At 33.0% G+C, this 14,103-nt stretch overlaps 2 protein-coding genes and 1 non-coding gene across 4 annotated transcripts; 1 reads left to right on the plus strand and 2 right to left on the minus strand.

The window, feature by feature from the left end:
• Positions 1 to 4,978: 4,978 nt before the first annotated feature.
• On the minus strand, positions 4,979 to 8,601 carry LOC127119611 (mitotic checkpoint protein BUB3.3). 2 transcript variants are annotated; one of them, XM_051049875.1, is made up of 9 exons: positions 8,270 to 8,601; positions 8,046 to 8,189; positions 7,145 to 7,227; positions 6,244 to 6,495; positions 5,981 to 6,053; positions 5,797 to 5,877; positions 5,629 to 5,710; positions 5,444 to 5,544; positions 4,979 to 5,355 (listed from the first exon to the last, which is right to left on the minus strand). In XM_051049875.1, exons 1-9 carry the CDS (start codon positions 8,368 to 8,370, stop codon positions 5,286 to 5,288), a joined length of 987 nt encoding a protein of 328 aa, XP_050905832.1. In that variant the 5' UTR covers positions 8,371 to 8,601; the 3' UTR covers positions 4,979 to 5,285. The 2 variants fall into 2 exon arrangements, with proteins under 2 accessions (XP_050905832.1, XP_050905831.1); XM_051049874.1 differs by having other exon boundaries at positions 8,046 to 8,179; positions 8,270 to 8,596.
• Positions 8,521 to 8,592, plus strand: TRNAW-CCA (transfer RNA tryptophan (anticodon CCA)). The gene has a single exon. It is a non-coding gene; the product is annotated as a tRNA-Trp (tRNA).
• Positions 8,602 to 9,477: 876 nt separating the features above from the next.
• Positions 9,478 to 12,930, minus strand: LOC127119613 (cell division topological specificity factor homolog, chloroplastic). Its single transcript, XM_051049877.1, has 2 exons — positions 12,700 to 12,930; positions 9,478 to 10,336 (listed from the first exon to the last, which is right to left on the minus strand). Exons 1-2 carry the CDS (start codon positions 12,790 to 12,792, stop codon positions 9,728 to 9,730), a joined length of 702 nt encoding a protein of 233 aa, XP_050905834.1. The 5' UTR covers positions 12,793 to 12,930; the 3' UTR covers positions 9,478 to 9,727.
• Positions 12,931 to 14,103: the final 1,173 nt, after the last annotated feature.

Raw genomic sequence — 14,103 nt, forward strand, 5'->3', positions numbered from 1 at the left:
GCATAAGGTGCGATACCTTATCGAGCTCCCTTCTCCTAACCCCACCTGCGTTCCCCGTGTGTGTGTGTGATGTTTAGCAACCTTTTCTTTATTCTAGGACGTGGATCCCTAGGAGTACCTAGGACGTGAGGGGTGCTAATACCTTCCCCTCGCGTAACCGACTCCCTTACCTTTTCTCTTTGGTCGCGAGACCATTTCCTTTCCAGGTTTTTCTGAGCGTTTCCTTTCCCTACCTTGGGATAAATAACGTTTAGTGGCGGCTCTGTGTGTTTTTTATTTGAGCTTCGCCGGTTGATTTTTCGCAGGATGCGACAAATCCCAGTACGCCTGAATATCCTGAGTGTTTGACCATGTTATTTCTGTAATTGAATGCAATAAGGCATGCAGCATGCTGAGATCATACTGTTCTAAAATTCAAAACCCGCAGCCGCTCGCTAGCACATCACTAAGCGAGCATGTAGCGAGCATTCGCTAGGCCCACGCTAGGCGAGGCAGAGGCGAACGGGACAGCCGTTGATATTTGTTATGTCCTATGCGTAACCTGATCTATTCTATGTTAATTATGCACTGTTTTGCCTGACATTCATGCTGCTGTGTTTTCTTTTGCGGTGTAATCCTCGATTGCACCCTGCTTGGTATTCTAACCCGTTTGCTGAATTTTGTAAAGGTTCACATATCCCAGGAAAAGAGTGTTGTTTAGGCCTTCCACTTTATTTGTGGGATACCCTTATGAAGATCCACCCTAAATTGCTTAATTAATTTTAATGTATTAATTTTAATGTATTAATTTTAATGTATTGATTTTAATGTGGAGATTCATCCTAATCACCTAATTGACTTTAAAATATGACCTTTAAACATGTGATTTTGGACCTCTCTTTGCTGCCCTATGGTATTACGGTATAACGGTCATGTCCCGCGAATGTAGGGATACACTTAGCAACGGCCCTTCGGTTAAATCATCATAAAATAAATCATGGTCCCTCGGATGTTGCCTTCGAAAATACGATTTTGTCCCTCGATGACCCTGCGGTGTAGCCTACGGTTAAATGATGATCGTCCCTTCGAATGCTAAGGTATCCTTACAACTGTTGCCTTCAATGACCTATCGATGACCCTACGATGACCCTTAAACATCCAAAGGGTAAAATTACTTACTTCTCAATAGTACGGACAGTTTTACCCTCATAAGGATAGGAAACGTTCATAACGACCTTAGGAAGGTATAACTCTCAATTGCTGGATCATAACCTAAAACATTTCCCACCCCTCACACTTTGCAAATCCTAGAAAATCACCACTTGGTATACATTCATACTAGAATCATTACCAAGTTACATTTTTCTAAACCGTTTTCAAAATCAAACGAGATAAATACTTTGTATACATTCATACGAGAATCATTACAAAGTTAAACTCTCTTTTCGAAACATTTTTTAAACAATTCACGAACACTTTTCAGACAAAAATATAAGTGATCCAGCAATTAAGAGCCCATGGATAACCATGGATACAAAGGGTGCTAACACCTTCCCTTTGTATAATGTACCTCCCGAACCCAAAATCTATTGAGGTCTTTCCTGTTCTTTTCCACCTTTCCTTATTGGATAAAAGAAAAGTCGGTGGCGACTCTTGCTATCCGCGACATTGCGATAAAAAGCAAAACACCCCAAGTCAGTTCACCGTATGACACTTTTGATCTATAATCTTATTCAATTGCTTATTATTCTTAAATATTTTTATGTGAGATACTATTTTAAATTGATTTTGGATACATAAGGAATACTGACCATTAGTCTATGTGTTGAACCTAGGATAATTTTTGTACTTACGTTGGTTGAATAGGAATAGGAGATCTCTAGTAGTGGCATAGGGAATTAATGTTATGTGCATCGCCTAATCCTGCTTACGTTGGTGGACTATGGATAGGAAGCTCAGAGTAGTGATTAATGAGTTATTTCACGAGTGATCGGTTATATCGTTTTTGTCAATTCGTTGTGAGGTTATAGTCAAAGGATCATTCATATAGAGCATCAAACATCAATAATAGAGAAATATGGGTTTCTAAAACACAACCTAAATGCTTTCTATTTCTATTTAATCTCTTATTTACTTTTCGCATTGCAAACTCGAAAAGCCTGATTTTTTATTATTTTCTATACATTGCGCATATTTTGTCTTATTTGAAGGCAGTCCACGTGGATTCGATCTTTTTGTTATTGTGACACTATCCGTATACTTGCCAAAAATTCATATATAAAACGTAAGTTTTAAGAAATTGTTACTTTCATTTAGTAGCGCTAAAGTTCCTCTTAAATTGAGAACATAAAAGTGTTGATATATAGTCTATTTTACGCACCTTCGAAACGGTTCTAAATATATCTCAAGTTTAAAAATAGAAAACAATGTTCACCATATTTTTGCATTTATTTTTTATTTATTTATTTATTGTTGGTTTTCACCACCAATATCTGATTATTAGACCGATTAATTCGATTCGATAATCAGTTCTGAAATCAAGTGATTTCACCCTTCTCTCAATCACAGTTGTAGAGGATCGAACTGTGGTCCTCCCTACCAAGTCCATCGTCAATCACCATTAGATTAACTAACGATTGGTTTTAAATTTCTTTTTTAAAACTGGCCAAAATCCTCTAAAATATACGAAATTTATATTTCATATGGCAATCAAATCATCAATGAGCTGCATGCACATTGTAACACTAAAATCTTCATTGTATTTTATAACACTTTAGTTCTATTCATATCACATACTCTGTGATGATTTAATTCGAATTATAGAATTCGAACAACATATGATAAGAGTCCAGGTTGTACAATTTGAAATTGTTATAACATATAATATAATGCAACTTTAAGTTCTAGATTCTAAATTAAGTGTTTCTTGAAACAATTTTGTTTTAAATTGATTTGCACAATTTAAGATATGGACGCTCCAGATAAATCTAATGTCGAAGTTAATATTGTATCTTAATTTATCGATGGAAAAATTGACAACGTACATTCAATCGTGTATTGTGTTGATGTAATAACTTATGATAATGTTAAACACACACACACACACATATATATATATATATATATATATATATATATATATATATATATATATATATATATATATATATATATATATATTGAAAACTTCGACAATATAATAATAGTATGGGATGACAAAACAGGTTCAGTTCGTTGGACATGTTCGTCTTGTCCATACTTTTTATATGGGATGAGCCAAAGATTTAGGCCTGCATCCTATGATATATTATTATCATTCTTTTTTTTTTGTGTGTAGATTAAAAATGTGCAATCTTCTTTGATCTGCCCTACCTCGTTCTTTTTTTATTAAGATGTGTCAAAATTTTAAATTCACACCTTACATAAATTATGCTTCACCTTACGTAACATATTTAAATGAGACGGGCATAGTAATTTGCTATCTAATAATAGGTAGATTTAAAAAAGATTATAAAGTTGACCTATTCAAAAATTAGTTAAATTATATATAATTTAATTTGATATATTATATTTTGATATTTAGTAAAAGAAAATTATATTTTTGATACATAATATTTATCTATCCTAAAAATGAACATAACATACTAAGCTACATCCTTAGTAATAATAAGTTTAAAAATAAATTATTATTTTTATATTATAGATAATTATATATTATGTTAAGTTGATCTATAAATTTTAAATTATTTATATAATTTTAAATTTTAAAATATTTTAATGGAATATATATCTAATACTTTTGTATTACCATTAAAGTTATTATTTATAAATAAATAAAGGAAGGGAGCAGTAAAAGAATTCTTAAAAATTGCATAAACTCATGCTAAACACGTCACGTTTGGAACTTTTGTCACCGAGTGCAGCTTTGAGTCTGCGTTCTTAAAACGCTACAACCAGAAACCACCACGTGGAACTTTTGTCGGAGAACCAGATTTCAATACCTTCTTTATAGTATCACTTTTTCTTTGATATATACAATTTGTTTTAGAGAGGCTACTCCGTCCGTTTTTTTAAATGTCACTTTTAAAAATATATATATTGTTCATTGTCATTTGAAAAGTTTAAAAAAATATTAATTGTATTAAAATTACTTCAAAATAATTATTAAAGATGTAATAAATAATTAAGAATATATAAAAGAAGAATTATTGTTTGAAAAATAATAATAATGATTAATTTTTTTAATAAATAAATATCAATGTACAATTTATATAAAATTTGTTAATGATAATTTATGAAACAAATTTCGGAAATTAAACTGAAAATTCAATTTTTTTAATTATTTAAAAAATGACTAATTTCAATCCAGGCAAACTGATTGTTTTAATACAAATATTTAGCAAATGTTATGTTTATATTATTTCTTTTCAGTATTGAGTGTATGTGGTGTCTCATTTGACACGACTACCCTCTATTTAAAAAAAAAAAAAACGTTTCTTTTATCCATTGATGCATTTTCATTTCTTATAATGCTCTAGAAATATAATTGTTTTTCGTTCATGGAACTAAAACAATAAACACAAGTTAAATTGTGCAACTGACATGTGTTTTTAGTTTATTCTAATACCAGCAATCCTTGTCAGATTTAGTGAATTTGAGAAAATTGTCTCAACCGTTTTTTGTTCTCCATAATTTGATTGACCTTCATTTAGTTACTTTGACATCAACTAAATCTAATTTAGTGGTTGGCAGTCTTCAATTAACAGTTATTTAGTTTAAAAACTTGAGACGACTGTGACCCTAGCTAGTCCAAGCAATGGTCGTGAGCTTCATGAAGGGAAATAAATAAATGGCTTAGGAAGAAAGGATGGAGAATGGCCCTACAGTCAACTTGAAAATGAAGGTTGATAAGTCAATGGTGAAATCACTATGATGGTAAAGATATCATTGCTAAGATTCAATGAATTAGTTTACAAGAACTTAAGAGGAGACAATATGCTTTACTCAATTCTTTAGGAGAAATTTCATTAAATCAAAGCTAAGACAAATTAAGTTACAAAGCTTACATAATTAAGGCAAGTCTTCTCTATTTCCTAAAATGGGCTTATATAGGCTCCAATTACTAGGACCATACCAAACTATGCTTAGTGTAAAACAACAAAAATACTATATTCTCTTACACGTGTCATCAACTAAAAACAAATAAAAATAATAATAATAATCATAATAATGAACATATAAACAACTAGACTGCAACTTCCTCTACAAAATGGGCATAACTTGATCCAAAATCAATGTCATCTACTTTATGCAGAACTTGATCCGAAATTAATGTCGTCTACTTTATGTATAAACACTTGAGGAGGCTCCAATCTTCTGTAAGTAGCAAAGAGCAACAGATGTAATCAAATGAACCAAATTAAAAGTAGTAGAAGCTTCATGGTTCGTAGAAGTTATTACTCACTTTTCTTTTGCTTCTCGGTAAGTATAACTCGATGCTACAGCTAGAAGCTGTCCCGAATGGTTGTAAGATAAGGATGCAACACTATTTGAGTATCTGGGAAACTGAAATTGAGAAAAATGCTGAGCTGATGACAAACATAGTAACTAACTAGCAAATCAAAAGTACGACGGTTGGTAGGAAAATACCTCAATCAGTCTTTTCGTACTTCTAGCATCCCATATGGAAACATAACCCTCATCATTACCGGTGACAAATGCACGGGACACACTAAACAGAATTTATACAAATCGATTTTCAAATTTTGTAATTTATAATAATTTAAAATGACAGCTTAATGATAAGAAGACACATACAGTGGACTGAACGCAATGTCATTTATAGATGTCAAATGGTACCGACCATCTTTTGATTTCGGATGATATCGGAATGCATATCTGTCAGAGGTTAATATAGCAAATTATTAGAACTTGTGGCTGTTGTTGTTATTGAGAATTTTCAAAGTTGTGTTAAATATGCATACGAGAAATGGAAACAGACCCAGTGTCATTTAAATTTGATGAATTTGAAACATGCAATGCAACCCGTCCATCCATTGATCCGGCTGCAAATCCTGCAAGATCACTAGTCAATGTAACAGTATGTTTCTTATAATTTGCATAGCTTTTAGGACATGGTTAACCAATCAATATAACTGTATGTTTCAAGGATGGTGGTTACCAAATCCTAATATATGTTAAATCTGTGTAGTAACGTGTTCCCGGGGTGACAAAATAAAAACATACGGATTTGATAGTACATACCTTCTGCATAAGGAATCGAACTGACACATCTTAACTGTGTACCACTACAAGGCTCCATTGACAAAGTTGGTTTGTCAAAGTTTCGGAAATCAAAAACATGGGCAGATGCTCCAATGCCTACGGTAACCTTAAACCCAGAGATAGACATGGATTCTATCTCTTCATCTAAACTCCTCGACAATGAAGATGCCTTCTTCGTACGAACGTCCCATGACAATAACTTGTTGTCAAATCCCGAAGTAATTAACAAACCTGCAACAATTAAGATCATAATGTGAACTTGGACAAAATGAAGCATGACCTTGAGAACATTAGTGCAATACGAATAGAAATGCAAATATTTTACATTTACGATATGGCAAGTGGAATCATTTATTCTTTTCGAAGGAATAAAAGAAACTAGAGTGGAGTTACAATTTTCCTTTTTCCTTTCATTTATTGTTGTCATAACTCATAACATCTTGTGCTCCCCCCATCCAAAACTTATTAATCACCGTGTTTTAGAAATATATCTCAAAGCTTGAGAAATGGTCAAATGCTTATGCACAAAGGCTCTTCCCATAGCAGTCAGCCTCCACTCCGCTATAGCGGGATAGCTCCGCTATTGACTACTCTAGTTTGGCCTATAACTTTTCTTGGTTTTCCTCTACCTCTAGTTATCGAATTGACCTTCATAATTCATGTAGTTTATCTACAAGTTTACTCTAATCATTCCAAGCCCCTTTAAGTCAATACTCTACTACCATTTTTTCCTTAATGTGAGCTACCCAACATTCTCTTTAATGACTCCGTTTTCAATCTTATCTCATCTTGTGTGTCAATTCATATAACAAATGAAAAACAATAAAAGTAAAATTTTATAACCGAAACAAATAGAAACAAGGAGCAACGGGTAGCTTACATGTTTCATTGGAATATCCAATGCATGTTGCCATGTCATCATGATTACCGATTTGATCAACAACTCCAGAATGCAAGTCATACCTATAAATTTGAGCTTAACAGAGGTCAAAAACAAACTAAAGAAAAAGCAAACAAAGCACACATGCATCATAATCAACAAGAAAAGCTCATAACAAAATATCACTAGGATCCTAACAGAAAGCCATGTTTGTGTTGGAGGAGTTTTTCACTATGGAGCATTGAACATTGTGCGATTTCTTTTCTTTTTAGAGCAACACCTTTGTGAGAGACACACCACATATTCACCTAAAATCTTAAGGTGATAGATAGGTGGATTCTTTTTATAAATGCTCAAGTCTCCATATTTCCAACTAATGTGGGACTATTATCCATACTATTCACACTTGATACATTCTCAACCGTTTGTGAGGGCCACCACATAATGACCACATGGAATATAACCCAAGATATGCCAAACAATCCATTCAAAGGATAGTTTAGAATCTAATACTCCATTTTCCATTTGCTCTTACAATGTTTACTATTAAGAATCCAATGCCTTTGACTATTTAAAATCAATAAGAACTCACTTTACCATTTCATACAATCAAATTCAAAATACAGTTATAATAGTCGGATGATGCAGCAAGATGGATTTTCATTAGAGTTCAACGTAGAACTGGTTTACAGTACCAATAATGCATGTCTTTTAAATTAAATTGAAGTTTTGAAATAAAAATATAGAAGAACATAAGCTAGCTCGTGTATTTTTTGAAAGGGGCAAATCTATGTCATTCATTTTATTAGCAATAAGTTTACCCTAAAAAATGAAGAAATTTAGTTGTAGATTTTCCCCCTTTAAGCCATAACAACAACAAAAAGAGAGAGAAAGGGAAAACCTTGTGATAAATCCACCAGAATCAGCTGCAAAAGCAACTGTATCTTCATCTGTGAAGCAACAATCGAGAAGAGCCAATTCCGAAGGGGATTCGAGTCTGAGAACGGAAGCGTCAAAATCGTATAAACGAAGACACTGAAAAACCCTAGTAACGAAATTGATTAAGTGAAGTGAATGAATATTTCAATTAAGAAGAATTAAGAAAGAAAGAAAAATAAAGCTTACAGTATCCCAAGACGAAATGAGAAGGTTGTTAGAGTGAGGAGCAAATTGGATTCTGGAAATAGCGTTTCCAATTGGAAGCTCCAACTTCGATTGCGAGCCATTTCTGTTCATTTTTGAGTTCACAGTTTCAATTGTACTTTGAATCAACAAAAATTTGTTCTTCCCGCTTTTGTGTATTTTTGTAATAGTTTTGTTGGGGAAACAAGTTATAACTCTGAAATATGATTTTCGTTAAACACAATACAACATGTGGATCTGTGGCGCAATGGTAGCGCGTCTGACTCCAGATCAGAAGGTTGCGTGTTCGATTCACGTCAGGTTCAATATTTTGATAATCCGCCTTCACTTTTATTTTGTAACAATTGGTTTTCTTCAGCACGATTGTTATAGAATTTTGCAAAAACTAAAATAAAATGCGATATTGCAACGACAGATAAAAGACACTGTTTCACTAGTTCAAGGGTTATATTCTTTTAACTTAAAAAAATAAGTTTTCCTGTATTTTTTAAAATATTAAAACATTATAAATTAAAACACTAATTTTAATATTCTATAACATATATAAATATTATTCAAAATAAAAATATTATTAAAACAATAATTTTTTTAAAATAATGTATCTTAAAAATATTTTTTATGAAAAATTATTTAAAATAATTTTAAATTTAAATGACTCTTTAAATTTTGATATCTAAATGGATGTTATAACAAAAGGATAAAATACCTAAATTAGCATTTTTAAATAACTATTTAAACTATTTTCTTATTTGAAATTTATTTTAAAATCACTATAAAAACTATTTTTAGAAAAAGCTTTAACTGCACTAAAGTCTATTCATTGAGCTTGATTTTATTATGTAAGATTTGACTTTATTATATACATTGAATAGAGTTTTCTCTTAGCCATTAGTATCTCTTAACTATTAGCTAGATTATAGAAGACTGGTTGAGTTATCTATTTAACTATTAGCTAGATTGTACAAAACGGGTTGAGTTCTATTTTTCTCTAAGCTCTAGGAAATTTCTTTCACAAGGAGAATATAGATGATTATATGATTCCTAAGTTTTTCATACTTCTATAATTATTTGTTGGTTTACTAATGTTCACTTGAGGAATTTCAATGTCTCAATCATATAGATTCCTCATGGTTTTAATCTGCATCTACTAAGGCTTAAACTATCAGCTCTCTCTCTCTCTAATAAGCTGGTGAGAAATAACCACAAACTTCATTTATAACAACGATTCATACAAAACAACAACAAAATCCTATCATAAAGTTAACAACAGTGCAACAAACCAAACTAACAGATAAAAGGTGGTACAAAATTTCTCATAAAAAACTAGTCACCCACCCTAATGGAAGCTTCAGCTTGCAAATATATACAGCACTCCAAATTGACATCACCGGGAAGGGTTTCAAACAAATCGAGATTCATCGAGATTCAAAATCTTTTGTTTCAAAATCTCGACGTTTCATCTGGAACACAGAAATCAAATCTAACATCAACAGAACCTGAAATATCTCCAGTATCCTTATACTCAATATTTGTTATTGTCCCGGCTTCATCCACCTCTTGATATTCTGGCTTAACCCGCCGTACAGGTACTGTAACAGAGCAAATGGTTCCAATATCTGTATCTGCAGAGACATTCAACTGAACTTTATCCTGTGACTCAATTTCCAGAAAATCTGATAGGGATTGCACTATGTTGTTAACGATTTTTCGCTTTGCCTCATCACTTACTTCACACCGGTCGGAGAGTAAAATCACTTTCAAACGTTGCTTGGCGATCCTAGCAACGGAGCTTCTCTTAGACATTGCTGACGGGAAAACTATCTTCCAAGCCAAATTTAAACGCTCAAAGAAACCCATATTAACAGCATCAAGGAGAAAGTTCTCGGTTTCTTGGCTAACTGACTTTGATGAAAAGTTAGAACCTCCGAGGACTGCAAAAATTGGCTTGTAATAGCCACGCATATTGCTTCGTACAGTGGCCACGGAAGAATGTTTTGGAGTGAATTCAGATCTGCTGGATCCTCCATTTAACAAACAATGAAAGTCCACCTATTACACATGAAAATTAAGAGATGAACAGGACTTCATTTTCAACATATCATAAATCTTGTAAGGATTTTTATTTGCGAAAACATGAACATTTATCAACAATGTAACATTTAATAAGTCAATCCTCAACTAACTTAAAAAATTTCAGCAATAAATATAATTAAATAACATTTAATGGAACCTTTATCCCATATACAAAATATCAGAAGGGAAAACATATGTATCACATTCTCTTTTAGCAACTGAAGTAAATAGCACAAATGGCAAAATGCTAAATATATATTCTCCAATTTCACTATGGGGAGAATCCTGTCAACTATAGATTACACATGCTTCCAATCAAATGGAATAAGGTGGAAAAACAGTTACATTCCATTTAGACCTGTTCAAAATTTTATAAGAACCGCGCCAAACCTATGAACTGTATCAAACTGGACTTAAAATAACCAACTTGTTGGAGCAATTCATGAACACAAGGCACCTTTTAAAACTTGGTTCAGTAAACTGAAACTCCTTCAAAACAATATCAGTGAACCATGTGAACCTGAACCAATCAGAAGTTTTCTATCAGTCTTCCAACTCAGTAAACTGTAATGAAACGAGTAACATCCACAGCCTTAAACTTAGTACACCAACTTAACATATTATCAAATGAGACTTTAGCTTGCATATACCAAATGCTAAGACATACGGAGAATATAACAGAGTAATCAATCCCGGATAGCGGCCGATCCAAAAAATAGGATAGCAGGATAGCGGGCGACGGGATGACCGCTATTTGATCTTTTTTGGACAAATTACATGAATAATAATAATAATTATATACATATAAAGTGCAGAGGGAAGAACGAAGTGCAGAGAGGAGAGGGAGGAGCTTGTGATTTTTCTCTGGAACTGGTGAAGTGCAGAAACATCGGTGAAGGGTGAAGGGTGGTTAGGGTTGAGTCTCAACTCAAATTTGATTGAAAAATTCAAAATTACCCTTAAAACATTTTAAATTTAAGGGATAATTTCGGTTTTTCAGAGGGGAAAATGATAGTGGCACAGAAACCGCTCCGGACCGGGAACCACTCTGCCCCCACTAACCTCTATTTACCCTATAACGGCCACTATAACGTTCTGCACCGCTAAGGCTCTTCCCATAGCGGACGGCCTCCGCTTCACTCCACTATTGCGTGATTGCGCCGCTATTGACTACTCTAGAATATAATATATTCATATATATTAAATATGACTAAAACATTGTTAAAATTATGACTTGCTTTAAATATGAATAATGGCCATGGAAAGAAAAAGTCAAGGTGCAGCTACTTTTATCTTTTGGTTAGTCACTGATTTCACAACTAACCATTGTAAAATTATTCAAAAAAAAAAGTGATACTTACTCCAAAATTCTTGCTGCGTATGGTTACGGCACAAAGAAAGCTATTGCATAAAAAATCTCGCGTATCAGTTCAGTTCGGAAGTGTTTACATTTACATTAGAGAACCGACTTTAAGAATCAGTTTAATTCAGTTCAGGGTTTTAATTTATCAGTTCAGTTCTAAATACTGAATTGATTTCTAGTTCAATTCAGTTTGGTTCAGGTTTTCCCCTTGAACTAAACCATAGCCACCCCTAATTCCACTGATACTTTGGGTCTAGGTTTTCCCCTTGAACTAAACCATAGCCACCCCTAATTCCACTGATACTTTGGGTCTAGGGGGCCATGAAATAAATATAGTCGCAAATCAATTAATTGTGGTTAATCAACAATCCCTGTAGTGTAGACAGTAACATAACAATATAACATCTCATTGAAACTTTGAAACTCTTTTCCCTTTATTTTTTTCACTCAAATATGAGATAAACTTTCAAGGAATTCTATCACGATAATGGTGATAGAATTCCTTGAAAATTATATCACATATGGTGAATTTGGCACATTAATAATCAGCTGCCGAGATTTTGGCAAAAACTAAACTTCTGAGCTTCAACAAAATCACAATGCCACATTAATTTTGCAAACTCCCCATCAATCCAAACATGCACTTAATCTATCAAGAGCAACATTTATCTAAAATTTAAATTATCGTAATCACAATTTTAAACCTAAATACAAACACTAATGATGAAAAATTTCACCCATTTACAATCATATCATGCTAATTTCCAAACCAAACTAAATGTATGCATCAAGATAACGTTATGAACCTAAAATTAAAATTAAAGTTTCGCATTTCCTTCTTCAAGGCCATTAAAGCAACTGTAACAAGATAGTAAAATCTAAAACACAGTTGAAAAAGCAAGATAAAACAGAAGCTCGAATTTATTTAACTAAATATTAAAATCGAAACCCTAATCGAGGGAAAAAGGAACGGAACCTTTTGAGGAAGGAAAGAGGTGGTTGGAAGAAGAGTGTGAGAGCGATAGAGTGGAAGAGATGATGTGACTCTAAGGTCGCCGCAAATCGCCATTGTTGACAGCTTCGGATTCTGCTTTTCCCAACGGATTTTCAGTGCTTTTGTTCTCTGTCGCTGGTAGTACCCTATTTGCCCCTCAATTCACCCTTTCAACACGTCGTCGTTTTGCCTTTTTTTTTTGTAAAACATTTTACTCCTAATCTGTAAGTAGTTGAGTTTCACACAGATGAATCATTAAACTGGTGTAATTGTATTATTTTCCTTAATACAGTAAATACGTTTTTAATTTGGCCATTTTGATCTCTCTTTCTTTTTGAGTAAGCGTTCCCGAATTTTTTTTTAAATGATCAGTTTTTAAAAATTAAATTTTAAAATAATTAATTTTTCAAAAAAAAAATTAATATAATTATTTTTTTCGAATCCTATTAACCTATAAAGGAGGTATCCTATGTCTTTGTCCATGCTTGCAAAACCAATGCATGTAGGTGTCACATCCATTGACACATGCATGTGTACTTGTGTGTGTCTCCCATATGCATTGACGCATGCATGTGTTATGTGTGTGTGGCGCCTATGACATTAGCGCGTGCATGCATGTGTTCATCTATAAATACCACGCCCATGTTTTTTCACACAACTTCTTATCCTTCTTCCAGTTTTCTTCAATTTCTTCAATCTCCTTCAATTTTATTTTATTTAGCCATGTATGAATACATTCACAAGAGAAATGATGATTTAATCTTTTTAGCAGTGCAACCTCCGATAAAGATTCGACTTTGGAATATAGAATCATTTGAACGTCTTAATCGTACGTTGAGCCGTTGGTCAGATGGAGAAATTGTAGAGGATGAAAGGATTAGAAGAATTCAATGGCTTGAGTCCATGTTCAACCAAAATTGAGAAGTTCGTGTATGAGTAGATATTAAGACTGACAGAGACGTTCACAGGATGATGTATATTATGTTCAAAATTGTTTTGATGGTTATAATCGCATAGTTATAGTAATGGTATTTTATTTGTTGTAGTTTGTTGTATTGTTATTTATGTGTTGTTTGTGTGTTGTATTTGTTTGTGATGGTATTTCCTCACAAAGTTATCATGTGAAATAAATGTTGTTTTTAATATAAAGCAAAAGAGTTACAATTAAAATTATCTTGTTGTGTTTGTTCCAACATTGGGACAATTGGTACAATTATGACAGGGTTGGCGACATGAACTACATAATCGATCCATTTTGTTCGCCTTATTCATTTCGATTCGAATATGGGTGTTGTTTAGGCGATCCTTTTTCTTTCTTCGCATTACTTCATTGTGTCATGGAATGTCCCATTGATATTCAGGCAAATAATCCTCTTTTGCTACCAC

The sequence above is a fragment of the Lathyrus oleraceus genome, chromosome 2 (genome assembly GCF_024323335.1).
Source record: "Lathyrus oleraceus cultivar Zhongwan6 chromosome 2, CAAS_Psat_ZW6_1.0, whole genome shotgun sequence".
In the NCBI taxonomy this organism is placed as follows: Eukaryota; Viridiplantae; Streptophyta; class Magnoliopsida; order Fabales; family Fabaceae; genus Lathyrus; species Lathyrus oleraceus.

What these genes read in the sequence shown, in the direction of transcription:
- LOC127119611 (XM_051049875.1), bottom strand. Translation starts at nt 8,370, where the DNA reads ATGGCTCGCAATCGAAGTTGGAGCTTCCAATTGGAAACGCTATTTCCA. An exon ending in TGGATATTCCAATGAAACAT is followed by an intron (nt 6,496 to 7,144) that starts GTAAGCTACCCG and finishes TAATTGTTGCAG; the next exon opens with GTTTGTTAATTACTTCGGGA. An exon ending in TACCGAGAAGCAAAAGAAAA is followed by an intron (nt 5,356 to 5,443) that starts GTGAGTAATAAC and finishes TGCTACTTACAG; the next exon opens with AAGATTGGAGCCTCCTCAAG.
- LOC127119613 (XM_051049877.1), bottom strand. Translation starts at nt 12,792, where the DNA reads ATGGCGATTTGCGGCGACCTTAGAGTCACATCATCTCTTCCACTCTAT. An exon ending in CCTCTTTCCTTCCTCAAAAG is followed by an intron (nt 10,337 to 12,699) that starts GTTCCGTTCCTT and finishes CATGTGTAATAG; the next exon opens with GTGGACTTTCATTGTTTGTT.